The 27,717-nt window shown below is 46.3% G+C and overlaps 1 protein-coding gene across 6 annotated transcripts in view; it reads right to left on the bottom strand.

The window, feature by feature from the left end:
* RBM6 (RNA binding motif protein 6) overlaps positions 1–27,717 on the bottom strand; it is a 150,052-nt gene that overhangs the window by 109,708 nt on the left and 12,627 nt on the right. For 3 of the 6 annotated variants that reach the window (XM_065551412.1, XM_005289342.5, XM_065551413.1), the window contains exons 2-5: positions 6,396–6,507; positions 3,013–4,333; positions 2,313–2,402; positions 1,045–1,114 (exon numbers count right to left, since the gene is read on the bottom strand). In XM_065551412.1, coding sequence (XP_065407484.1) covers positions 1,045–1,114; positions 2,313–2,402; positions 3,013–4,333; positions 6,396–6,439 — 1,525 coding nt within the window. In that variant the 5' untranslated portion in view covers positions 6,440–6,507. Of the gene's footprint in view, positions 1–1,044; positions 1,115–2,312; positions 2,403–3,012; positions 4,334–6,395; positions 6,508–23,088; positions 23,315–27,717 lie in introns of those variants that run through there. The other 3 variants (XM_065551411.1, XM_065551414.1, XR_010589143.1) reach the window with 2 other exon arrangements.

A 27,717-nucleotide genomic window follows, 5' to 3' on the forward strand; every position in this document is an offset into this window, starting at 1 on the left:
CTGCTCAGAACCAAAGATGCAATTAAAGCTTTCACTTTGTGAAATACTCCCTTGTTCCTGGCTCAATTGTAAATAAGTAATGCATTAACCCCAGGCATTACAACTATCCAGCAAGTAATCCAGACCAGCAATGGTATAATGCAATGGCCAGCATGGAAACTTTAGCCTTTTTTATTTTTTTTTATTTTTTTTAATAAAAACACAAGAGTCTCCTCCTTTTAAGGGTTTGTAAAACGAAAAATTCACTTTGGAGCAGAAGCTGTTCAGTATCATCAGAGCAGGGAGAGATGCTTTCAGACGGTTCCCCATTGTATCCAGACTTTTCTTTCTATTGTAACTCTAACAACATCCCCAAGAATCATCCCTCATTTCCTACCATTGCACTTCCTTGTTTCGACACCTTTTTTCCCACCTAGAAAGGAACCCTGCAAGTCTTGTGAATACATGTCAGAAGCACAAAAAAGTGAATCAGGAAAATGAAAAAAGTCATCCTCTGATATGAGGAAAGCCATCCTAATGCGTGTGAAAGTTACATTTTGACGTGAGTTTCATAGCTAGGATGTACGACAATAGCTTGGGATTACAAAAATAGCAACATTTGTCAGTGATGCAAGGTCTAATGAGAAGCCTATTTGTATAGAATTTTTTCCAGAGGGCAATCGCCTCATGGTTAAGACCAATTGCCAAATAAAAGGATTTAACAGGCAACCTCTATTGGGAACAAACATTGCCCACTGTGCATACAGGTTTTCTCCTGAAGGAGTTAATCAGATAGCTTAGCTGCTTTCTGTCACTCACACATGGCTAGAGCACAGGTAGTACATGTGCTTAACCTCTGAAGTACCAAATCTGTGATTGATGCCATCAATCTTGTAAGCGGCAAGGGTATAGACTAGATGACTCAATAGGCATTTTCAGTCCATACTACTGAATGGCATCAAACAATTTAAATAAAAAGAATAAGTGAGCACCAGTCTAATAAAGGCCTTTTGATAACCCCACCCCAGCTCCCTGAGACCAGAAGCACTGAAAAAACGTTCTCACCTGAACTATAATCTTTTAGGCGCAAGTCTTTCACAGGTGTCCCATCAGGTGCTCGGAAAGCATTCAGAATCTAGAGAGACAAACCAAGAGTCAACATTAGTTTCACAGCACACACCAAACCAAGGCTACTTTAGGAAGGCAAGATAGCTTTTCCTGTACTCTGTTTCCTCTCTCTAACACTCTCATAAGACTTCTGTCGGTTTTGGATTCCGAACTCCATTACAAAGAGGCATATTCTCCCACAGAGTCCCCTTATCATCTGAGAACTGCCTTTTAAAGAGAGAAACTGTCATTACAGCAGAATTCAGGTGCATGGAGCTTAGTTATTTAAGTTTTAATGTCCTCTCCATTCAGAATGTTTTCTTCTTAATGTGTTGCAATCACTTCTCTGGCCATTTATTACTATTAAAATCACTGATCACTAGTTACCTTTGATATTGTTTGGGCCTTTATTTCCTCTAACATCCCACTATCTCAGGACACAGTAAGTTCCTCACCTGAGTTCTCAGGCCCAATTCTCAAGAAGTCTGATCATCATCACTGAACTAAAGAGCACTACATTGCAAGAGGCCCACAGTCTGGAACTCCCATGAGATACACCCTGGGGCTGACTATTGGAGCTCTGTGGAAGTAACTTTTTCTACCACCTCACAGAGGAAGGCTAACAACCAGTGTTGGCTTTTTGACTAAGCTCAAGTGTAGTAGGAGATATGTTTTCTATCTCTATAGGATACTATTTTAGCACCTCCCAGCTATTGCCTATGGAGCGGCCTGCAGCTCCCTTTCTGGCTACAAGGTAAATACAGATGAGGTAATACAGGAATATAAGGCAGCCTGAAAGACCGTGAAGTGAAAAGCCTTAGGCCCACCAGACAGGCTTAAGCGATCAAGCTAAAGTGAACTACATTTCCCCATCTACGAGCACGCAAGAGTGTCACCTCTACATTACTCTCAGTCAAAGTCTCAACAACAAGAAAAAAGTAGCACTGTGGTCACCCTTAAAACCTGGGATTTCCATGTGGAAAAAATCATGAGCTGGTGTAAACTGCACTCTGCCCACCTCTTGGACACAAGAGGCTTGAAAATACATTTTAGATTGGCAATAGCTTATATTTTTTGTTTAAAAAAGAAAAGTTGCTCTTCTTCTCTAATTAAAAATCTCTTCAGTTCTTCAGACCAGGCTGGGAACTGCTTGCAACATTTGGGATATTATATACTTTTGCTACAGATTTGATAAACTTTGGAGGAATTAAAAAAACCCCACTTACGTCATCCTTTGTGGCGGTTTCAGGAACTCCTCCTAGCCGAATGAGCTTGCTTGGTTTCACATCTTTGGGGCAGGTCCTGTAATCTTGGTCCTTGAGTTCAGAATCAAGATAGTTTTACAGTGGAGACACGCTTGTCCGCAATACACAAAACAACAAAATAAAGCAGGGCACAATTCATAAGCAGAATGGCTCCGAGCTGTGTTGGCTGATTGTAGCCTTTTAAACTTGGAGCTATTTCAAATGCACTTAGATTCCATAAAGAAGTTTCAATCTAGCCCCAGTAAATACTTGTCTACATGCCACATCATTCAGAGTAACCTTCGGTCATTGCTAAGAAGTGGCCAAAGTCCTGGAAAAATCAGGGGCTCTAAAAGATTTTAAAGAAAAGTGGGATAAGCCAACATACAGTTTCATTGTGCTCCCAAAAGCAGGAGATATTTGGAAATTTTTAAAAATAGCTTGAAATATTTATGCTGATATTACTTTGGACTAAGTTAAATGTGTGGTGGAGAGGGAATGAATGGGAGTAGAAAATTAGAGTATGAGGAGGCATTCAGGGAAGGTAGGTATAGAGGGATAGGACTGCTACCCCTAGAATTTGGACGGAAATCTCCTTCGCTACCCCTCCCCTCCTTTTTTCTCATACTTTAAATAAAAAAGGACCTGTTTTGACTCATTCAGTTTTTACAAAACCACATACCTGAAGATCCTGCCTAGAATCTTTGCTGGGTTTTCCTTCTGTAAAGGACTTGCCATGCTCATAATCAAACAGCTGACTTCCTGGCAGCCGGTGATCTACATCTCTGTACTCAATGTTTCTGTAATCAGTATCTTGTCTTCCGAGGAAATCCAGACCACCTTCGCCCTTTAGCACAAGACTAGAATCTGATCTTTGATGTTCAGTACCAGAAAGCTGCTGCTCGTTCGCAAAGGTCGGCGGTGGCTCATCTCTATCTTGAAGAGGCCGACGGCTATTCGGGAAATCTAGCGAAGACTCAATTTCAAGACCCACTCCAAGGGACTCTTCTTCTCTGGTTCTCGGCTCTGAATGTTGAAACTCTCCTTTCTGGATGCCAAAGGGAGATCTGTCTAGAATAAGATCACGTGTAGACTCTTCTCTCTTGTTTGTGCTTAAGGCAGATCGCTCTCTGTCTGTTAAAGGTATAGTAGACTGACTGCGCCTAAAATCTATAAGATTCTGATCCACAGGGGGCATCTCCCTGTCTGTAAAGTCCATAGGAGGAGCCATGTCTCTGCCCCTAAAATCCTGATCAGATCGGGACTTATGCCTATTTCTGAAATCTGAAGGTGGTGTCTCCCTGTCCCTAAAGTCCAGATCAGAGGTACTCATCCCCCTGAAGTCCACGTCAGGTACATCCCTGTTTCTAAAGTCTGAATAGGAATGCTCTCTGCCCCGATAGTGTAACTCAGGCATGTCCCTTGCCCTAAAGTCTGAATGGGCTCCATCTCTACCTCTAAAGTCCAGATCAAATGAACCCCTGCTCCTGAAGTCTGATGGGAGGTCCTCTCTACCCCTATAGTCCATGGTATGCGCTTCCCTGTCCCTGTAACTCACACGGCTTGCTTCCCTATTTCTATAATCCATAGAAGGAACATCCCCACCCCTGAAGTCCATAGACAGCCCCTCTCTGTCTTGGAAATCTCCAGAGTACATCTCCCTGCCCCTAAATTCGGAAGAGGGCGGTTCCCGGCCCCTGAAGTCCAACTGTGAATCGTCTCTGTTCTGAAAGTCAGAAGGTGGGAAGTCTCTGCCCCTGAAATCATGATGACCTTCCCCACCTCTGAAATCACTCCGTGATCCATCTCTAGCTCCATAGGTGAAAGAAGCTTCCTCTCTGTTGGCAAACTGAGGATTGAGAAGGCCTGAGAGTGCCTGGATATCAAAAGGAAGTGATTCTCTGCCAGAGAAGTTGCCAGAGTGTCTTTCTTGAGCAAGACAATCAAGGGAAGGAGGATATTCCCTGTTCCACCCAGGAGCAAACCTTTCTTCTTGGCTCCCACTGTAGAAATAAAGACAGTATTATTCATAACGTGCTTAGAGTCTGAACTCTACACAGAAGCACATTCTTCTCTAAGCTCTAAGATCCACAGAAGGCATTGACGTTTGGCAATTTAAGATGAGGCAGCATACAACAGATGTGAAATAGTAAACTTGTGTGCTCCCATTTCACCACAATTTCCAGAAGCACTCAACAGGGAAAACCTGCAATATTAATGGATTAATGATGGTAGCAAGCCACATAGTCCTGCACTATATGCAGCTAGGCAACCAGGTGAGGCTCCAAGTGGTGTATTTGCTTAAGCATCACTAGCCCCATTCTGGAGGGATCCATTTTTGCTTTGGTTCTCTTAGCACTGATACGAATGGTTAACTTCCTAAATGGTCATGAGGTGGAGGTTACCTAGTCATCTCCATTAGTATGCTATGCAACAACAGTTTGTCCTCTTTGCTAGGGCCTGCCTGATATTGCAAGATGCTGAGCACTCTCAATTCATGCTGACTTCAATGAGAGTTTGGGAGTGCTCAGAGGTTCCTAGGAACAGGTCAAGTGTTCAAAACTGTGTAGCTTGCTTGTGTCATACTAGTTTCCCAGCAACTGCACCTAATTTATGTTGCTAATGCCATAGGTTCTAATTCTCTATGCACAGTGATACTCAGAAAGAGGTTTTTTCTCAAGAGGTAGTTTTGTAACTAATAGGTTTTATGGGGATGGAACAATCTGTCTCATTTTAGCCAAGTCTGACTCCCACGCATTTTTAAAAAACTTAAAATGTAAACAGAAATAGAGCAAGAATCTTTAAAGAACAATCCCAAATCCTGATAAATCAGTAGACACCTCCTCTTTGGCAATCTTAGCAAATCAAGTTCACCTTAAAATTCACAGTGACAGAAGCACTCACCCACGGACATGGGAGATGACATATTTGAATTTAGTCAAATTGTCTATGGATATATTGAAAGCAGTAATGCAAAACAATAGTTATAACTTGGATCAAGGGGAAATAAAGAATTCTCCAACACTTGAAAGAATGCTGCTAGTTAATTTTCAACTGGAAAGAAAACACCAGGAAAGCACTATCATCTAGAATCAGTCAGAACAGTATTAGTTCAAGGGTAAAATAAAATCATATACAGCTACTCATATATGAAGCGGTAAGGAGGGAAATGATTTCTTGGCAATCTCTACTTGTTACTGATTCAAACAGCAGAAATATTCTTATTACCTCAGAACCCTGTGGGGTACATTTCTGTTGTGAGGAAGTACACTCAGCAGATTCATTCGGAGGAACAAATAAGCGAGTTAACAAGGATAACAAAAAAACTAAGTACTAGTGATTAAACAGTGAAATAGCCTAGCTCCTGATACCTCTCTTTTTCTAATCCCAGTGTCCCGATATCAACATAGGGTCTAAATGACAGCCAGAGGAATGCAAGCAAGGGAAACGTTCCATTGTGTTGGTACTTCTCAGTTGAGTGTAAGGAGAGTTACAGTGACATTCACAAGTGTCTCGCTATTGTACATTCCACATTCTGAGCTGTACTCCCTCAGATTTCTCTCTCAATTGTGTGGAAGTAGCCTAAACATTCACTACAAACAAGCAACCTTAAAGGCAGTGAAGTTACAGATATGTTTGAAACCAAGAAATGTTGAAACCAAGAGCCAACAGGATCCACATGATAATCTTTAAAAATTCCTTAGAGTCAAAGTTAGGTGTGTATTAACACCTTAGCTAAAAATGGCTACATTAAATTTAAGCGTATGTTCAGCAAAAGAGCAAGGAGGAGAAGCAGAAATGCTGGAAGCAGCTATCTTTGCAGAAGAAATAACTAGCAGGAATTTATAGGAAGCTGGAACATTACATGTGGCTAGAAAACAGGCAGTTTGAGCCACTGAGAGTAACTCCACAGTGGTCATATAGCTCACCCAAAAACAGTTTCACAATAGCAAGATGTGCAGTGAGTAATGACAAACAGTAAACAGAGAAGGGAGCCCCATAGCCCCTGTTATTGTTAACATTTCACGTAAGAAGAGCCTTGACATATAAACTCTAAATGCTTACCGGAAAGGGCCCATTCTGTTGGCCGGTCGAGGGTCTCCCCACATCTTTCCCTGTCTGGTGGACTTCCAAAGATGGATAAATTCCTTCCACAAACAATGACAGACAGCAGAACCTGTGGTGGAAATAGCATGACAATAAGCATGTAGACACAGACATAAATCATTTAAGAAAAATATCACCTGACCAGTTTAAACAAAGTTTTGTATATCTGAGATTCAGAAATATAAGCAACATGCTCCAGTGCAAGTACAGAGAAATGTGACAATTAAACTCCTCCTTTTACTAAATTTGTAGGTCCCAAACTATTCAACTTTTTTTAAAATCAGATTGCCAGAATGGCAGGGGATAGTAATTTTAGATTTGTTTGTCATTAATACCACACTTCCCACCTACTGTGTATTTTAATTTACCATTCACATTCCAATTAGAAAGGAGAAAACACTGAAGATCTACAAATCAATAGAGCTGTAGTTTTTTTTTTTTTTTTTTTTTTTTTTTTTAAAGCAATGTACAACATTAATTTTTAACCAAGGCACAATTTCTGGCAGAAGCTCTTGGCTGGCTATGTATGGAAACATTTCCATTCAAGTGGTCTATCATGTTTATTGTGCTACCTAGAGGCACTTGGATTAGAAACAAACATCTTGCTCACAGTTGGTTATATAAGCACCACAATAGTGCACAGTTCTAATCAGGAAGGGTATATCAGATCACAGGGTAGTCTGCTTTGGATCTCTTTCCAGAGGCTAGGAGAACATCCACAGCAAGTCTAGCTCCCTACTATGTTTCATTCCCACTTGTAAGATTCCTCTTTTGGTCTGATTATCAGCATAACCATGGGATACATTCATAGTGCTAGAAGAAAGGTGTCTGCCAAAAAAACTTTTATGACTTGTGGAGAAGACCATAAGAGGCCCCGATTTAAGCACCACCAGCACAGATAGCAGCTTCCTCATCCCTGACAACAAGACTAATCCATAAATGCAGTCTTTTTTGGACAAATGGACTGCTAAAAGCAGGAAGCCAAGGCCTGGAAAAAGGGGAACATCACTACAGAGGATGTACTGCAGGCTCCTGATCAACCACAGAACATAGAACCCTCCAGTGTAAGTGAAGAGGGTTCCACTTTGGATGACTCATCATGGCATAGTTTTCAAAGTAGGAAAGATCACGAAGGGGAAGAGTTAACGGTAATAGAGAGTGCATATGATAATTACTTCTGAAAAAACAGAAAAGTCCAATGGTCTGTCTATGGAGTTATCACAAAAGTTGGTACTAGCAGGCAGAGAGTAGGTTCTCTCATGGCTGACATACTTGCAGTGCTGTACACTAAGCAGGGGCAGACAGAAGAAGGCACTACAGAAGTGGAACAGGAGAGGGTCCAAAGAGCAGTAGTGGTACTGCTTAAAATTCCCAAAGGGCTATCTTTAGTGTTCCAGCACTATACAGACAACTAGCAGAACAGACCACAGCACTTGATGAAGGACAAAGGTGATACTGGATGTGGGATTATTTCAATCCTGAAACACATGGGTAATTTGTCCAATATGTTAGCAGATGGGTAGCTATGGTTTTGATCTTAAACAGCTGTGTATCACACGTATGAAAAACCATTTCAAGGACATAGATGAGGTGAGAGTGATATAGATACACCTGAGTGAGCAATCTCAACAGCCTGAGTTAGCTGAAGAATTGCTCATCAGCACTGCACAACGTTGTCAAGGCAAGCACGTTCCGTTGTGAGGCAATGGACACAGACAACAATCACTCCCACAGCTACCTAGGATGGAACAGCAGACACTCGCAGAAGTTTGAGAAAGGTCAAAAATACATCTGAAGAGGCACTTACTGACTCCTGCCTCTGAAAAGATGCTTCGCCCACCTGGAAGATGAGGATGTCCAGAAGTTGCTGGCTACAGTCAAATCCAGAACATCCAGGGCCAAGCAGTTTCCCCTCCCAAACAAAAAAAGGCTATGGCAGAACTTTGCTGAGCAGCAAAGGATGCAATACAACTGGCAACAGACAGCTCCAAGGGGAGATGGATCAGATTACAGGTCCATTAATGCACAGCAGGTCAGCCTTGGCAAACTGATTTACCATCATGAGATATACGGCATGTGTGGTTTTGAGAAGCGGCATGCTGTCAGCAATGTATTGGAGGAAATGCATGCTGTCATACAAGCGTGGCTGCTCTCCTGCAGCTTTCATGGCCTCTGACAGAGGACAAAGTGTGAGGCAGCAGCCCATGTCAGCTGTTTCGCATGCATATCCTGCTTCACACTCCCTCAACCAAGCAGCACCAGAGCTTCTCTAAGGGAAGTGAGCAAATGCTGACTTCGTAATTATATGGCCTCCAGCACGATACTATTTGAGATCATCAATGATTAACAAATGAACAATCATCAACATTAATGAATTTATCCTAATACCCCTGTAATTTACATACAAAAAACCGAAGTGTAGAGCGACTGACTGTGACAAGATCACACATGAAATCTGTGTCTGAGCCAGGAACTGAACCCTTATCTCTTAAGGCCCAGTCTAGTACCCTAACCACAAAGCCACCCCCTTTCTCCTCCTCTTTTTTGCCTGCACGCACTTCAGCTGGTCTTCCACTGCATGTAATGTTCTCCAAGAGATTCAGATGACACTGACTCTCTTGCCATCAGAAGCAGGAGATGGTGACACAACCAAACTGCATGCTCCACATGTTGCATCAGCTCAATAAGCACTGTGCTGCCTTCTGGGCTATACAATGCATTGTGCTGCACAGTTCACAGACCCAGAAAGACAGTAGCCTGTATTTCATTTTGTCAGATTGGCCTCTTGAAAGGCATCTAGAGACCAAGGCTTAACTAGCATTAGCTGGATCACTGGGCTGATCTGCCTACTAATGAAAAGTTCTATGGTCAAGCTATACAGCCAGTAAAATAACAACGTAACTGCAGCACAGGCCAAAAACACATTGTGGGAACTCAGAGGTAACTACAACCTCAGGAACAAGAGCACATAGCGACATGTGTGAACTGCATATTTAAAAATACCCTGGTTACCTTCCTCCTGTTGAGACAGGCACCCTACCAAAAGCAAAAATTAAAATACGGACCAAGTATATGCAAGGGGGCCCTATCCTAAACTCTTGCAGCAGCATCCCAGTCAGACAAAAGGGCAGTAGCAACTGCTCAGATGGGAAGACCAAGTAATGTGGACTAGCCTGAAGGATTTAGAGTTCATTAACGTTTCCCCTGCAGGATTCAAATGAAGCCACCACTTCACAAACAGCAGATGGGTGGCTACAGGATACAGTTCTAGTGGCTGCTAACAAAGACCCCTTAAGTGGTCTCTTAAGATCCCTCAAGAGAGATGCAGGGCAGGAAGTCTTCCATGTAGCTGTCCCATCGCCTAGGCTGAACACATTCCAGTGATTATTCCGAACAGCTTTAAGATACAGCAGGAGCTATGGATACTAGCCATCAGACCTCCCTCTACAAAGGCTATGTTGAGGCTTTCATCAAAATTATTAAATCCCTGCTTCTGTCTAATTATCAAAAGACTGACCGATAACTACTAGAAGCAGGTGGGAAGAATAGCCTCAGATGAGGATAACACAGGGTGAAAAGGCATGCCCCATGCAAGAAACTAAAACCTGCCAACTGCCTTATGAAGAAAGCACACTTTCTACCTGGGGACTATTGCCAATCAGTTAAACGGATAGGAGATGCTAGATAGCACGAGCATTCCCTACATCCTCCCCAGTCGTCAACTAGTGCAGTGTTGCCAATTTAGTCATTTTCCAATTCTTCCTGTAAATTCAAGCATCCCCACTTATTTTAATTCCTGGGGAAAACACTATATTACTACCCTCAATGCTTGAGGAAGTGGCCGCCGGTATATAATCTTGACCCTTGCACTAGCACAGGGGTCGGTAACCAGCAGCACGCGTGCCAAAGGCGGCACATGAGCCGATTTTTACTGGCACGCTGCTGCCAGCCGGGGTCCTGGCCGCCGGCCCCATTCAGCCTGCTGCCAGCCTGGGTGAGCGGAACCCCCGGTTGGCAGCAGGCTGAGTGGGGCCGGCGGCCAAGACCCCGGCTGGCAGGAGCCGGCGAACGGAACCTCAGACCGGCAGCGGGCTGAGCCGCTTAGCCGGCTGCCGGTCTGGGGTTCTAGCCGCTGTCCCCTTGCCAGCCGGGATCTCGGCCACTGGTCCTGCTCAGCCTGCTGCCTGCCTGAGTGAACGGAACCTCTGGCCGGCAGTGGCTGAGTGGGGCTGCCTGGGATACCAACTGCCGACCCCACTCACCTCACTGCTGGTTTGGGGTTCCGACCCTACTCAGCCCTTCTGCCGGCCTGGGGTACTGGCAGCCAGCCCAGGGCTCTGCTCCTGGCCTGGTCCCAAGGCTCTGCAGCCCTTATCAAAAATTACACTACAATTAGCTTAAAAACTTGAAAAAAGACGGTTACTCACCGTTGTAACTGTTGTTCTTTGAGATGTGTTGCTCATATCCATTCCAATTAGGTGTGCGCGCGCCGCGTGCACGATCGTCGGAGAATTTTCTACCCTAGCAACACCGGCAGGTCGGCTGTGGAGCCCCCTAGAGTGGCGCCTTCATGGCGCTGAATATATACCCCAGCCGACCCGGCGCCCCCTCAGTTCCTTCTTGCCGGCTACTCCGACAGTGGGGAAGGGGGGCGGGTTTGGAATGGATATGAGCAACACATCTCGAAGAACAACAGTTACAACGGTGAGTAACCGTCTTTTCTTCTTCGAGTGCTTGCTCATATCCATTCCAATTAGGTGACTCCCAAGCCCAACTTAGGTGGTGGGGTCGGAGTGAGACATTGCTGTGTGCAAAACCGCTGATCCGAATGCAGCATCGTCCCTGGACTGCTGCACTAGTGCATAGTGAGCTGTAAACGTGTGGACTGATGACCAAACCGCAGCTCTACAAATGTCCTGGATCGGAACTTGCGCCAGGAAAGCAGTCGAGGAAGCTTGGGCCCTCGTGGAGTGAGCGGTGAGGTGCGGTGCTGAGACACCTGCCAGGTCATAGCAAGTCCGGATGCAAGACGTAATCCAGGAGGATAGGCGTTGTGAGGAGACCGGTAAGCCTTTCATTCGGTCGGCCACTGCAACGAAGAGTTGCGTCGTCTTTCTAAAGTGCCTTGTGCGGTCAATATAGAAAGCCAGGACCCTGCGTACGTCCAGAGAATGCAAACGTTGATCCTGGCGAGTAGCATGTGGTTTAGGATGAAAGACCGGGAGAAATATATCCTGGTTGATATGAAATGGAGAAACCACCTTAGGGAGAAAGGCAGGATGTGGACGAAGCTGCACTTTATCCTTATGGAAAACTGTGTAAGGGGGCTCGGATGTAAGCGCCCTGAGTTCAGAAACGCGCCTCGCTGAGGTGATGGCTACGAGGAAGGCTGTCTTCCAGGATAGGTACAGAAGTGAACAGGTGGCCAGTGGCTCGAATGGAGGACCTGTGAGCTTGGAGAGAACCAGGTTGAGGTCCCACGTCGGAACGGGCTGACGTTGTTGTGGGTACATCCGGTCTAAGCCCTTGAGGAATCTAACGACCATCGGGTTAGAGAATACCGAGGACGCGAGTTCCCCCGGGTGAAAGGCCGATATAGCGGCCAGGTGGACTCTAATTGAAGATATCGCCAACCCCTGTTGTTTTAGGGAGAGGAGATATTCCAATATAAGAGGAATAGGTGCCTGTAACGGGGACGTGGCTCGTTGTTCGCACCAACAGGAGAACCGCTTCCACTTGGCCAAGTACGTGGCTCGTGTTGAGGGCTTCCTACTGCTCAACAGAATCTGTTGGACCGAGAGTGAGCATTGTTGCTCTGCCTGGGTGAACCATGGAGCAGCCACGCCATGAGGTGAAGAGATTGCAGGTCGGGGTGACGCAGCCGGCCGTGGTCCTGAGAGATGAGATCTGGACATAATGGAAGCGGGATCGGTGGCTGAGTTCCAACAGTGTGGTGTACCAGTGTTGTCTCGGCCACGCTGGAGCGACCAGAATTACCTGTGCCTGGTCTCTGCGCAATTTGAGCAGTACCTTGTGGACCAGAGGAAACGGAGGGAAGGCATAAAACAGGTGGTCTTTCCAGGGAAGGAGAAACGCATCCGAGAGGGAGCCCGGAGCTCGACCTTGCAGGGAGCAGAACACGTGGCACTTTCTGTTGTCTCGAGATGCAAACAAGTCTATCTGGGGAAACCCCCACTTCTGGAAAACGGAATATATGATGTCCGGACAGATAGACCACTCGTGCGTCTGAAAAGACCTGCTGAGTCGGTCCGCTGAAGTGTTCTGGACTCCAGGGAGGAACGATGCCGTGAGATGGATTGAGTGGGCGATGCAGAAATCCCACAGGCGAATGGCCTCTTGGCATAGAATTGACGAACGTGCTCCTCCTTGCTTGTTGATGTAAAACATGGCCGTGGTGTTGTCGATGAGAAGTAACACACAGCGGCCACGTAGGAGATTGAGAAATGCCTGGCACGCCAGGCGCACCGCCATCAGTTCCCGAACATTGATGTGCAGGGCTAGCTGGGGTGCAGTCCACAGGCCCTGGGTATGGTGTTCGTTGAGATGGGCGCCCCAACCCAGAGATGAAGCGTCTGTGACCAGGTGCAGAGAGGGTTGTGGGGCGTGAAATGGCATCCCCTCGCAAACCACATTGTGATTTAGCCACCAGGTGAGGGAGGTCAGGACCGAGTTCGGGACCGTGACCACCATGTTCAGGCTGTCCCAATGTGGGCGGTATATCGATGACACCCAGGTCTGGAGTGGGCGAAGCCGAAGTCTGGCATGCCTGGTTACGTACGTGCAGGAAGCCATGTGACCCAGCAGGGTGAGGCACGACCTCACCGTGGTAGTTGGGAAGGCCCTGAGCCCTTGAATAAGGCTCGTGATGGTACAAAAGCGGTTGTCTGGCAGGATGGCTTGTGCACGTCTGGAGTCTAGGACTGCGCCGATGAATTCTATTCTCTGGGTAGGTTCTAAAGTGGATTTGTCCTTGTTGAGTAGGATGCCCAACTCGTTGAATGTGTGCACTATTATGTGGACGTGAGCTCGAACTTGCTCTTTGGTGCGACCGCGTACCAGCCAGTCGTCTAGGTACGGGAACACCTGTATCCCTTGCCGACGAAGGTATGCTGCCACGACCGCCATACATTTCGTGAACACTCTTGGGGCCGAGGATAGGCCGAAGGGAAGGACTGCAAATTGATAGTGCACCTTGCTTACCACGAATCGCAGGAAGCGTCTGTGAGGCGGGTAAATTGCAATATGAAAGTATGCGTCTTTCATGTCGAGGGCGGCGAACCAGTCTCCAGGATCGAGGGAAGGGATAATGGCCCCCAAAGAGACCATGCGGAACTTCAACTTTACTACGAATTTGTTGAGTCCGCGCAAGTCCAAGATGAGTCGCAGACCCCCTTTGGACTTGGGGATCAGGAAGTAGCGGGAATAAAATCCCCTGCCCCTTAACTCTAATGGAACCTCCTCTATGGCCCCCGTCAATAGGAGCGTGGAAACCTCCTGTATAAGAAGTTGCTCGTGAGAAGGGTCCCTGAAGAGGGACGGGGAGGGGGGGTGGGAGGGGGGGGAAATGAAGAAAACTGGATAGCGTATCCTCTCTCCACCTTGCGAAGGACCCAACGGTCCGAAGTTATAAGGGACCAAGCACGGTGGAAATGGGAAAGGCGATCCCGAAAGGAGGGGGTTGGATCCTGGGGGATGACTGGGGCGCCGTCCTCGACCGCACCTTCAAAAGTTCTGCCTGGGGCCTGAAGGTGGCCTTGGTGGCCCCTGGTTCTGACCGGGTTGAGGGCCAGTCCACCTTCTCCTACCACCTCGCCCCCGCCTTCTGGCAGAGTCCTGTCTCTGACGAGGTGGAGGGGGGTAGAAACGTTGAGGCTGGGGCCTAAATGGTCTGCGCTGGAGACCCGCAACATGCATCCCCAGGGAGCGCATGATTGTTCTCGAGTCCTTGAGGCTCTGCAGACGAGAGTCCGTCTTGTCCGAGAACAATCCATGTCCCTCAAAGGGCAGATCCTGTAGGGTTTGCTGCAGCTCCGGAGGCAAACCCGAAACCTGAAGCCAGGAGATCCTCCGCATAGCGATACCTGAAGCCAGGGTTCTCGCAGCCGAGTCCGCTATGTCCAAGGAGGCCTGCAAGGAGGTCCGAGCCACCTTCTTACCCTCCTCTACCAAGGCCCCAAACTCCTCCCTGGAGTCTTGGGGAACCAATTCCTTGAACTTCCCCATAGAGTTCCAGGAATTAAAGTTATAGCGGCTCAGGAGCGCCTGCTGGTTAGCTGCTCTAAGTTGCAGCCCTCCGGCTGAATAAACTTTACAGCCAAACAAATCGAGGTGCTTAGCCTCCTTCGATTTGGGCGCTGCGGCCTGTTGACCGTGGCGCTCCCTTGCATTCACTGATGACACCACCAGTGAACACGGCTGGGGATGGGTATACAAGTACTCATAGTCCTTTGAGGGGACAAAGTACTTTCTTTCCACCCCTCTCGCTGTGGGTGGGATAGAGGCAGGAGTTTGCCATATCGTAGTGGCGTTAGCCTGGATCGTGCGGATCAGGGGCAACGCCACTCTGGATGGGGCATCCGCAGAGAGGATGTTCACAATGGGGTCTTGCACCTCCACTATCTCCTCTGCCTGAAGGTCCATATTACGTGCCACCCTACGTAATAGGTCCTGGTGTGCCCGGAGATCTATCGGGGGTGGACCCGTGCTCGTTGTGCCCGCCACTGCCTCATCTGGGGAAGATGAGGAAGATGCCTCAGGTGGCAAGGGATCCAAGGGCGGGGCCTGGTCCAATGAGCCTTGGAGCGGAGCATCACCTGCCCCTGGGTCCAGGACGTCAGGTGGTGCGGGCACGGAAGCCTCCATGCCCCCTGGAGGAGGGCGAGAGATGGTGGACTCTGGGGCCCTTCGCTCAGAGTGCCCCGAGCGAGAGGCTGATGGTGGTGGAGCCCCTTGCGCTTGGTGGTACGCCCACGGGGTCCAAAACGACCAGTGCGAAGGTCCCTGAGCGGGATCCTCCGCTACCTCCTGCCAGTGGCCCATGTCCGGATCATCGGCCTGTCCCTGAGGGGGGTATGCCGATCTCGATGCCCCATCGGAGGAGCGGGACACTGATCTTGGCGGTGCCGACCGCGCCGAGACTAGCTCCGGAAGGTACGGTGCCGTACGGTGCCGGTCCAGAGATGAACGGTCCCTGTGCGGTGCCGGCGAACGGTGCCGAGATCGGGATCGGTGCCGATGACCGCGTCGGTGCCGAGAGTCCGACCTGGACCTGGAATGTGATCTTGAGTAGGCCCGGTGCCGGGAGCGGCCTCTCGACGTCGAGCGTCGATCGTAGCGGTGCCGAGAACTACGTCTCGATGTCGATCGGTGCCGACGATCATAGCGGTGCCGAGACGTAGAACGGTGCCGCGACGATGATCTTAGCCGCGAGTACGACCGGTGCCGAGGTGATATCCGGCGCCGGGACTGCGAGCGGCATGGGGACCTGCTTCGGGACCTGGACCGGTGCCGTGGTTCCAGCCCTTGCGATGGAGGGCGCATCAAGGCAGGTTTCCCCCTGGATTGGACCGGACGAATCAACGGTGCCGGTGGTTGGGGCGGTGCCGGCTCCGGGAGAGCGATCAAGTCTCTCGCCGTCGCGAAGGTCTCTGGGGTCGACGGGAGGCACTGTATCACCACCGGTCGCGGTGGTGACCCTGTCTGCACCGGACTCAACGGCCTCAGAGCCGGAGTCGACGGTGCTGGAGGCACCTGTTTTTGGTGCTCCACAGGCGGACGCGGCTCTACCCCCGGCACCGGGGGAGCCGGCGTCTTCAGTACAGTAGTCCCCGTCTTATGGGATTTTTTATGTCCCGGGGATGATGAACGGCGCCGAGGCACTTGCTGTGAGTGCGGTGCCGACGGGGTCCGGTGCCGTGGAGGCTTGCCCGACGTGGTCGGAATGGTCGGTGCCGACGGGGCACTGCGCACCGAGGCGCTAGGTGCCGGGGCTTGGCGCGCCGATGGAGCGTCCGGGCTAAGTGCCGCCTCCATAAGGAGTTGCCGAAGCCGAAAGTCCCGCTCCTTCTTGGTCCTCGGTCTGAAGGCCTTGCAGATCTTGCACTTATCTGTCTGATGGGACTCCCCCAGGCACTTCAGACACGAGTCGTGAGGGTCACTCGTTGGCATAGGCTTAGCGCAGGACGCGCACTGTTTGAAGCCTGGAGCCTTGGGCATGAGCCCGGCCACGCGCCGGGGGAAAAAGGGGGAGACAACCCCCTTAATCCCCTTTAACTATATAACAACTATTAATAAAGTGAATAAACAACTATTTAACTATATACAACTAGAACTATAACTATAACTATCAATAAACGGAATAAGCTAGGGAGAGTGGAGAACAGCTACGCCGTGCTCCACAGTTCCAACGACCGTCAGGGGCGGTAAGAAGGAACTGAGGGGGCGCCGGGTCGGCTGGGGTATATATTCAGCGCCATGAAGGCGCCACTCTAGGGGGCTCCACAGCCGACCCGCCGGTGTTGCTAGGGTAGAAAATTCTCTGACGATCGTGCACGCGGCGCGCGCACACCTAATTGGAATGGATATGAGCAAGCACTCGAAGAAGAACTTTAAAATTTTGTTTGTACATTACAGTAATCGTTAAAACATGTATAATGTTAATAAATACATAGGTTTGATGAAACAAAGTAGTTGTACTTATATGCCTGTGCTTAATTTGTGTTTTCGATGATTTACCTTCTAAAAAAAAAAATCTCGCATGTCTCACCCCCCCAGAAAAAAGCGACAAAGAGTCCTGTGGCACCTTATAGACTAACAGACGTGTTGGAGCATGAGCTTTCGTGGGTGAATACTCACTTCGTCAGACTCTTTGTCGCTTTTTACAGATCCAGACTAACACGGCTACCCCTCTGATACTTGCCCCCAGAAAGGGCATCTCGCACCCCCAGGGGGTACATGCACCCAGGGCTTTGGAGCGGAGCCCGGAGCTGGAGCGCAGAGCAGCTCCGGAGCAGTGGAGCTGCAGGTTTTTGCCTGGAGCTGGAGCGGAGCCAGAGCACAGCTCCAAAGTCCTGCATGCACCCCAGGTTAAGAACCACTGCACTAAACTGATAAGATCTGCATTTTAATTTAATTTTAAATGAAGCTTCTTAAACATTTTAAAAACCTTGTTTACTTTACATACAACAATAGTTTAGTTATATAATATAGACTTATAGAGAGAGACCTTCTAAAAACGTTAAAATGTATTACCGGCACGCAAAACCTTGAACTAGAGTGAATAAATGAAGACTCGGCACACCACTTCTGAAAGGTTGCCGACCCCTGCACTAGCACCTGCTAAAACTGTGATACTGCAGCATAGAATACTGTCTGGGGGGGGGGGGGGGGGAGAGAGAGAGAGCCAATGAGAGAGCAGCTCAGGCTGGGGAAGGGGCTCAGAATTAACCTGAAGGGCGGTTGAGAGATAAGATGGAGGAAGGAGAAGAATCTACATGATGAGCTAGCAGAGAATAAAAGTAAGGAGAAGGAAGAAAGAAAGAAAATAGGAAAGGTATCAGGTCCAGAGAAGAAGAAAAAAAAATAGCCCTGGGCATGGGAGCACTATTAAAGAAGGGAAGTAGAGGGAAATAAAATCTACTGATGCACAGGAGAGAGAGCATCAAGGGGAAAAATTGAAAGGAAATTGAATTGATGAAAAAGGGAATTGATCAAAAAGTTGTGTGAGATGAAAACAGATCCTGAAAACATTAAAACGAGAAGGCTGCCAAAAAAGGACCTAAAGCACATGAACAGACAGAATAACTGTTTGAACATCTATTGAAGGAACACAGTCCAAAGGTGCCTAATGGACAAGTGAGGGTCCACCAGGTGAAGAAACCCCGCTTGTGGATAACCTTGGTGCAAAGAGTTACAACCACAGGAACACAATCTAAGGAGCGCTCCAAGCCGAAAAGAAGAAAGGGACAGCAAGAGTGGAGCTGGACTTACAGCCAAGGAGAGGAAAAGATGATTCTCCTCTGAAGTGACACAGGATATTGTTGAGTGAGCTCTTTTGTTCTTGTATTTGTAATTTTGGTTGCACTGGATTACAAATGCAAAGATTAATCTTTATTTTTTGCACACAAGCTCTGCAAAAGGATACATCTTCCACAGCAGGACTGTGGGCAGAGAGCAGCCATAAGGGTTTATTTATTGTGGACAGCAGCTGGTCCCTTCCAGTATTAAAGGGATCTTGAAATTACGGCCTTGCTGACTGCTCTCCTTCTTGCCCTGCATTATACACAATGCTGAAGGGTACCATCATTCTCCCAAGTGCCTTGGCTCAACTTCCTCACACTAAAAGAGTGCTGATACCAAATGTCTCATTACCAGTAACTTTTAAAGAAGGGAGTCTACACTAAGGGCTCACAAGTCTTCTTGCCCTACACCTGTCTATCCCCTCCTATAACTCCTGATGTCATATAAACCTCCCCTTTGTTCTTTTTTCCCCCCTCCTCCCTCTTCTACAACTCAGTCTTCACTCTCCTCCATAATTTCCAAATGAAATTCTAGAACGGTGGCTACCCTACTTTCACTGATAACTATCTTACATTCACAAGAAGAGTGGTGTGAACATGTTAAATCAAAATCCAGTTTCTTGTTTGCAAACACTACTTAATAGCGCCACTCTGGAAGCAGCAGGAGATGGTGAAATTACTTCCCAATACTCACGCCTTCCCCACCCCCTCAAAAGCCCAATACTTGATTATTAAATTGCTCCGCACATAGCAGTGGATGTTGCACAGCTCTGTCAGCTTTGGTAGAGTCCAGTTGACATGAAATTGATGAACAGGCACTTGTACAAATGGAGACTTGAGTACAAGTTTCACTAAAATATCAGAGGTAGAACCAAGCACCACCAATCCATTCTTTTTGAGAGCCTTTATAAACAGAATCCCATGTATTCCACAATTCCACAAGAACTGAATTCACCTGCTGCCACAGAACTAAGCACCAGAATCTCATTTTTCATTTTAAACAAGCATTTCTAGTCCTTACCGTTGTGAAGATAATTTGAAAATATGATTCAAGGGTAACTAGAGGATTATACACTTTGTTGCTTCTGTAGATTGAGCACATTGCACATACCAGGTTCCCCTATTGCCCCTGCTCCTCCCCCTCAGGAGTTGTGTACTCCTCATTCCTCCTCCTCCACCATGGCAGGGGTTTTGTATGCCTCCCGCATTTTCCCCTTGCCACATACCAGGCGCTTGTCCTTCATGTCCCCCTCACACTATACCATCTCCCCCTTGTTCGTCCATGCCATAGGTTTGTTGTGTTCCCACCTCCCCATTCTCCTCATGCCAAGGTCCCTGTTTTCCCCTTCTCTCCATGCTATGAGCACTGTGTGCGCCCCCATTCCCTCCTCTCTACCACCACTTTAATTTCTTTCGTTTCTGTTTGTGAGGGAAGTCTTTTAGAATGTCCTCATTTTTCAAACTATATTGGGAGAATCAGCACAGCTGAGATGGATGAGTATACTGTTATGTTGAAATGTGTTGATGACAGCCAGCAACTGGTTCTACAATTACAGAGGTGATTGAAGCAGCTGGATCTGCTAATCAGAAGCCAGAGGTTTCATGTGTCCCCCATTTTCCGCGTTCAAAGTTTTTACCAAAATCAACAGAGTTCTGCCTACTGATGCACAGTCCCTATGCAGTGGGGGTGTACCTGTGTTGGTCCCAGAATGTTAGAAAGAAAGTGGGTGAGGTAATATCTTGGACCAACTTCTGTTGAGGAGAGAGACAAGCTTTCAAGCTACAGAGATCTTCTTCAGGTCTGGGAAAAATACTCTGAGTGTCACAGCTAACACAAGGTAGAACAGATAGCTTAGCATAAGTAGTTGGCACATATTCTAAGATTCCTTACAAGGCAAAGAGGCCCGTTAACAACCATATAGTCATAGGGCAAAAATGGGGGTTGGTGGGGTTACATGTTGTTGTAATAAACCATAAACAATTCCTGAAACTTTGGAATTGAACTGATACAGCCTTCAAAATTTATCAAACAGAAAAATGTCATCAAATTGATTGTTAGACCTCACTTTGCTTGGCCAACCAAAGTACTGACACCCTCTTGAGAACGTACAGAGCATCAAACAGCTTTAAGAGATGAGAACATTCCCATTCATCTTAGTCAGAGCCCTGTAGACTCTGACTCTTTGGCCATGGGCATGGGGGGCGGGGGGGGCGGGAGGATGTCACAAAATTCTGCATTTTTGCTTCACAATTTCCCATTCTGCTGTAGCCAGGTGCTCATCAATGTATTTTCTGTCTCCCTGACTGCAGTGGCCTTTGGGTCTCTAGTGTTCCCTGCAGGGGAAGTTAAGTGGATTACAGTGAGGACAGCGTCCATGGCAACAGGCAGGTTGGAGAGCCAGAGCTGAAGTCCAGTAGGACAACCAGAAGCTGGGCTGCCTGGAAAGATAAGCTTCTGAAGCCAGGCCTCTCCATCCTTGACATACACAGGGACAAAGGGGAGAGATGGTTCTGATCCAGGAAGACAGCAGAAAATCATAGGAGCCAAGGCTTGTGGAGTGGAGCCAGGCCACCTGGAGAGCACAACAAAAATCCTATCCTTAAAAATATCAATGAACTTTACACCAATTAGTATTGTCAACTGTGAGCCATAGTGCATGTGAAGGGGATAGGAATGCAGGATATTACACAGTAATAAAAAATATTAATGTTGAGGAATTTAGGGTTGTTGCATTAGAATTTAGTCCAATTATTCCACAGAGTCTTGGTTTATAACTCTTTTAAAAAGAGCAGCGATCACTCCAACTACATGAACATTCAGGAGGTTCCAGCTGAACACAACACTATGGGACTCTAATATAAAAATTATAAACACTATGTTACCTTTATTCTCTTCCCGCCCCCACCCCACCCCAAACTTCCTAGTGGAGACATAGAAAAGGGACCTCTCAAGTGAAGGCGGGAGGACAGATGACCCTTTTGAGGCCCCAGGAGGAAATGGCAAATAGGGCAGTGGAAAAGAGGGTGTCAGTGAATGGACCAATAACCCCTGACTCTCCGGTGGATGGGGGGAAAAAGGGAAAGGGCAGGACTGATAGCAACCTGTCTGAGGCACTGCTCTTCATGCTCACCCTCCTTCCCTTGCCATTACTGTAAAAATTTCCTCATGTGAACATGAACCATGTGATGCAATTACAAAAAAAGCTAATATTCTGAGGTGTTGTGATGCTTCCAGGGGGTACCCAGGGTTGTGTACCCACTACCAGTTATCTTTGGTGTGAGGAAGCCTTGTGTCTGCCTGATAGGGGTCAGCTCCCCAACTCCAGCAGCCATGGCAACCAGCCCTGCCCTTTAGCTCTCACAGGCCTGGCTGTCATTCTACAGGTTAGCAACAGACACACCCCATCCCTTCAGCCCTCCATGCATCTGCCTGAAGTGTCCAATCCCTGGTCCGCAGGGCACCTGCAATATTTACTGATTCATTGCTTCCAAAGAAGCAATACTCCCCAGCTTACCAGTTTAACCCCTTAGATCACTGCTCCACTTAATTCTCAGCACCTGACAAAGAGCTTTTCATAGATCGAAAGCTTGTCTCACCTACAGAAACTAGGCCAATGACAAATATTACCTCACCCACCTTATCTCTCCAGAATTTCCTCATATCAGCCCCCTTACAATCACATGTCTAGTTTAGAAAACACTTCCCCCGCAATACATCACAGAAGGAGATCAGAGATTATCATCAGTTTCCTTCTTTTTCCTCTAGCCACTGAGATCTCAGGCTCCCGCTTCCTATGCCTACCCCTGCCAGTTTACTCCAGAGACATGAGTTATTACCTTATAACGTACTGTAGACAATTTAAAGCATAGTTATATTATCCAAGAATAGAAGTCTTCTTTCTTCAAGGCAAGTATGAGAAGAGTAACAAGATGTGGAGTGAAGAAATTCTAAAAAGTAGCTAACTGTCCACCCATCAGTTTCCACAGAAAAAGATTCATTTCATCTGACATTTTGCATGCAGTCTCTTGTCAGAATTTTTTTTTTGGAGGGGGGGAGGGAGTAATAGGCAGAGGGGGTACAAAATTTGCAATGGATCAGACAAACTGAGATATGAAACGTCAAAGATACAGTATTTCTCTTTCAGAAGAGTCTACTTTTTTTCGTAGTATCTCCCATATATTTGAAAGCTGTTTTCAGGTCCCATCCATTTAGCCTGTTTTCACAAGACTAAACGTATCCTGTTTTTTTTAAGTTTTCCTCATAGATTAGGTTTTCCAAATCTTTTATAATTTTTGTTGCTCTCCTCTGGACCTAAATTTCCTGTAAGCTGCGCGCCCGTGCAACAGCCTATTTAGCGCTGTGCAGGTGCTCAAGGAACCCACCCAGGGACCTCCCGGGGCACCCCTCCCCTGGCCCCAACTGAGCCAGCGACCTGGAACTGCCACATCCAGGGCACCCGGACCTGCCACAACGGCGCGGCCGACCCCGGAATGGCGTGGCCCCAGCCAGCCAGAGAGGATCCAGGCGCAGCTGGAGCGGCCCTACTGTGCTAATAAGTGATGGTCACATAAACACTACCCTATTCCGGAAACCCACTGACCGCTATACTTACCTACATGCCTCCAGCTTCCATCCAGGACACACCACACGATCCATTGTCTACAGCCAAGCTCTAAGATGCAACCACATTTGCTCCAATCCCTCAGACAGAGATAAACACCTACAAGATCTCTATCAAGCATTCTTAAAACTACAATATCCACCTGCTGAAGTGAAAAAACAGATTGACAGAGCCAGAAGAGTACCCAGAAGCCACCTACTACAGGACAGGCCCAACAAGGACAATAACAGAACACCACTGGCCATCACATACAGCCCCCAGCTAAAACCTCTCCAGCACATTATCCACGATCTACAACCTATCCTGGAAAATGATCCCTCACTCTCAGACCTTGGGAGGCAGACCCGTCCTCGCTTACAGACAACCCCCCAACCTTAAGAAAATACTCACCAGCAACCGCACACCATACAACAAAAACACTAACCGAGGAACCTATCCTTACAAATCCACTCAGTCCTACTTCTTGTTCAGCCAATCACTGAGAAACAAGTTTGTTTACATTTACGGGAGATAATGCTGCCCACTTCTTTTTCACAATGTCACCAGAAAGTGAGAACAGGCATTTGCATAGCACTTTTGTAGCTGGCATTGCAAGGTATTTATTTACGTGTCAGATATGCTAAACATTTGTGTGCCCCTTCATGCTTTGGCCACCATTCCAGAGGAGATGCTTCCATGCTGATGACGCTCGTTAAAAAAATAATGCCTTAATTAAATTTGTGACTGAACTCCCTGTGGGAGAACTGTATATCTCCTGCTCTGTGTTTTACCCGCATTCTGCCATGTATGGTAATAGCAGTCTAGGATGATGACCCAGCATTTTGTTTGTTTTAAGAACACTTTCACTGCAGATTTGACAAAACGCAAAGAAGATACCAATGTGAGATTTCTAAAGATAGCTACAGTACTCAACCCAAGATTTAAGAATCTGAAGTGCCTTCCAAAATCTGATGGGGACAGTATGTGGAGCATGCTTTCAGAAGTCTTAAAAGAGCAACACTCCAATGCGGAAACTACAGAACCAGAACCACCAAAAAAGAAAATCAACCTTCCGCTAGTGGCATCTGACTCAGATGATGAAAATGAACATGCGTTGATCTGCACTGCTTTGGATCACTATTGAGCAGAACCCATTATCAGCATGGACACAAGTCCTCTGAAGGGACATATGAATCTTTAGCGCATCTGGCACATAAATATCTTGCAAAGTCGGCTACAACAGTGCCATGAGAATGCCTGTTCTCACTTTCGGGTGACGTAAACAAGAAGCAGGCAGCATTATCTCCTGCAACTGTAAACAAACTTGATTGGCTGAACAAGAAGTAGGTCTGAGTGGACTTGTAGGCGCTAAAATTTTACATTGTTTTATTTTTGAATGCAGTTATTTTTTGTACATAATTCTACATTTGTAAGTGCAACTTTCATGATAAAGAGACTGCACTACAGTACTTGTATTAAGTGAATTGAAAAATACTATCTCTATTTTTACAGTGCAAATATTTATAATTAAAAATAAATATAAAGTGAGCACTGTACACTTTGTATTTACTGTTGCATTTGAAATCAATATATTTGAAAATGTGGAAAACATCCAAATATATTTACATAAATAGTATTGTATTATTGTTTAATCGCATGGTTAAGCCTTTTAATTGCACGGTTAATCCTTTTAATCACTTCACAGCCCTATTTTACACATAACCTTTTGAATACTTCTATTCACTATTACTTGAATCTCTATGCTTCATTAAATACACATACCCTTGATTTCACTATAAATAGATCTAAGTGCTGTGAGTTAAGTGGAGCAGTGATCTAAGGTAAAACTGGCAAGCTGGGGAGTACTGCTTCTTTGGAAGCAGTGAATCAGTAAATACTGCAGGGAGATGCACCCATTGCTGGTGGAGTTGGGGAGCTGATCCCCAGCAGGCTAAGACAAGGCTTCCTCACACTAAGTGTAGGTGGTAGTAAGGTGCCTCACAACTATGGGTACTCCCGGGAAGGGTCACAACTCCCCAGAATGACATTAGCCTTTTTTGTAATTACATCACTTGGCTGGCACATGTTCACTTTGTGATTAACTACCCCGATTCTTTTCTGCAATAGTACTGCCTACCCAGTTACTACCCATTTTGTAGTTGTGCATTTGATATTTTCTTCCTAACGCTTTGTCTACACTAGCACTTCTACAGCAAAACTTTTGTCAGTCAAGGGTGTGAAAAAACACACCCTTGACTGACAAAAGTTTCACCAACAGAAGCGTTTGTGTGGACAGTGCTATGTTAGCAGGAGACACTCTCCCACCGACACAGCTGTCATTCATTAGGGGTGGTGTAATTATGCCAGCAGGAGAGATCTCTTCTGCTGGTATAGAGCAGTTACACAGTGGTGCAGCTGTAAGGTCTGTAGTGTTGTCATAGCCCAAGTGTACTTTGTACTTGTCTTTACTGAATTTCATCTTGTTGATTTCAGACCAATTCTCCAATTTGTCAGGGTAAAATACTTGCAACCCCTACCAGGTTGGTGTCATCTGCAAATTTTATAAACATACTCTCCACTAAATTATCTGACTCCTTCATGAAAATATTGAGTAGTATTGAATCCAGGACAGACCCCTGCAGGACCCCACTAGATACATCCTCCCAGTCTGACAGTGAACCAATGATTTCCCACTTGCTTTTCAGATCTTGTGATAGACTTCATGCCCACGGCTACAACTAGGGAATTTTTAGAGCTCTCCCACTGCCATGCTATCAGTATTGTAACCTCTGCTCTGGAAGGATAAAAAGAGAGCCATCTAAGCTAGGGTTCCCAACACTGTTGACACGATCCACTAACGAAAAGCTAGAAAACAGCCTTCAGCATCCTCCAGTATGGGGCAGAAACCATACCATCCATATATTATCCTCCGTTTTTTGGTCCCCCATTTAGAAAATTATTTTGGGCTGAATACCCCACTCGATCCCATTCACTGTCCCAATAGTGCTCAGAGATGATGCTCTCCTAATAAGAGACCAGATCATCTTTTTCCACAGCCCAGATTATGTTCACACAGACCCTTCGTCCAATTTTTCTTTTAAAGATGGCAAGCTTTCTGGGGTAGAGACTGTCTCTTCATATACATCTGTACAGTACCTGGCAAAACAGAGCCCTGATCTTGATCAGGGCCTTGGGGTACTACCATAACAAATGATAAAAACCTTAACTACAGACATCACTTCTGCTCCACCAAAAAAAGTAATAGTCTGACTTGACTATACAGGCCACAGATCCCAGTACAAACTCACAAGACTGGACAGAGATCCCCTTGTACTGTTGACAGAATAAAAGTGTAACTGCAGGTTACACGGCTGTACAGAACAGACTTAATTCACATACAAACAAGATGCATATTTGTTTCATGAAACAATTAGCAATGTCCTCCCAATAGTAAGGGAGGCAGTATAAAGATTGGTTTGAAATTCTGAGAGAAGTTTCAGAACGAGGTTTTTCAAACTACAACCTAGTTTCCTCAATTTCAAATGTCTGTTATACCACCACATTCCAATAAGGTTCTAAATATATATTATATGCAAAAATATAACTACATTAAAAGAAAGTAACAGTTGCAGTTAGTTACTCAAGAATCCAAAAAGTAGAATTTTTTGTGAACACAAGTTTAACTCTCCCCCCAGTACATATGCATCATGTGTTACAATTTATTCCTGAGTTAGACTCAAATTCTTCCCCATATTCATAGAGGATATGTCACTATTGACAATAAGTTTGTACAAAGATCCAGTGTCAAATTATGCATTAAACTATTTATAAAATTACTGCTGTATTCAGCATTGTTCAGGAGAGAAAATACTGATTCTTTCAGTCCCAGTCCTTTCCACCCATCATTTGGCCATCTGAGAGTTCAATTACCTGATATGTACACAATTGCACCATGTGTCCAAGTTATTAAAGCAATTGCACATCTAAATTATGTGAATTCATGGATACTGACAGTAGACGAGGCAGCTCAGTGCATCTACAGACCATTGTAATGTTGTGTTAAACTGAAAGTCAGGTTACATTCAAAAGTCTATTTTCATACCCATAAAAACCAGAATGAAACTTAGTTTCTGAGGTGTTAATCTATTACAGAAGCTTATCAAGCAGACAAAGTCTGACACCCCAGGATTATGGTTGCATGCCATTCCAAAAACAATACACAAGCTTTACACCTGTATTAGCAATTATTATAAATATGAATGTTTGACTGCAGAAACATCCATATTATATGGTATCATACAATAGGCATTAAATCTTATCCATACACATTCCAATTGGCCTGGCAACAGACACTGTGAGCCACCAGGGTTACAATCCAGCATCACTGCAAGCCCTCATCCCCACTAATACACCCTAATGTTTTCTTCACTCAACCCTGACAGTCACATAAGGAACCTTAAAAATTACCTATGCTGTCCCCAGGTGCAACACCTCCACAGCTATGAACTGAAACATTCCAGCTCCACAGCAATTTACCATACAGCACCCTGACTAGGAACCCCACACAGGGGGAACACCTTTCAGCCCACTGCAAACCCTGTAATCATCTCACCTCCACCAAAAGCAGCTGGAATCCCATTG

Source organism: Chrysemys picta, chromosome 7 (assembly GCF_011386835.1).
Source record: "Chrysemys picta bellii isolate R12L10 chromosome 7, ASM1138683v2, whole genome shotgun sequence".
NCBI classification, from domain to species: domain Eukaryota; kingdom Metazoa; phylum Chordata; order Testudines; family Emydidae; genus Chrysemys; species Chrysemys picta.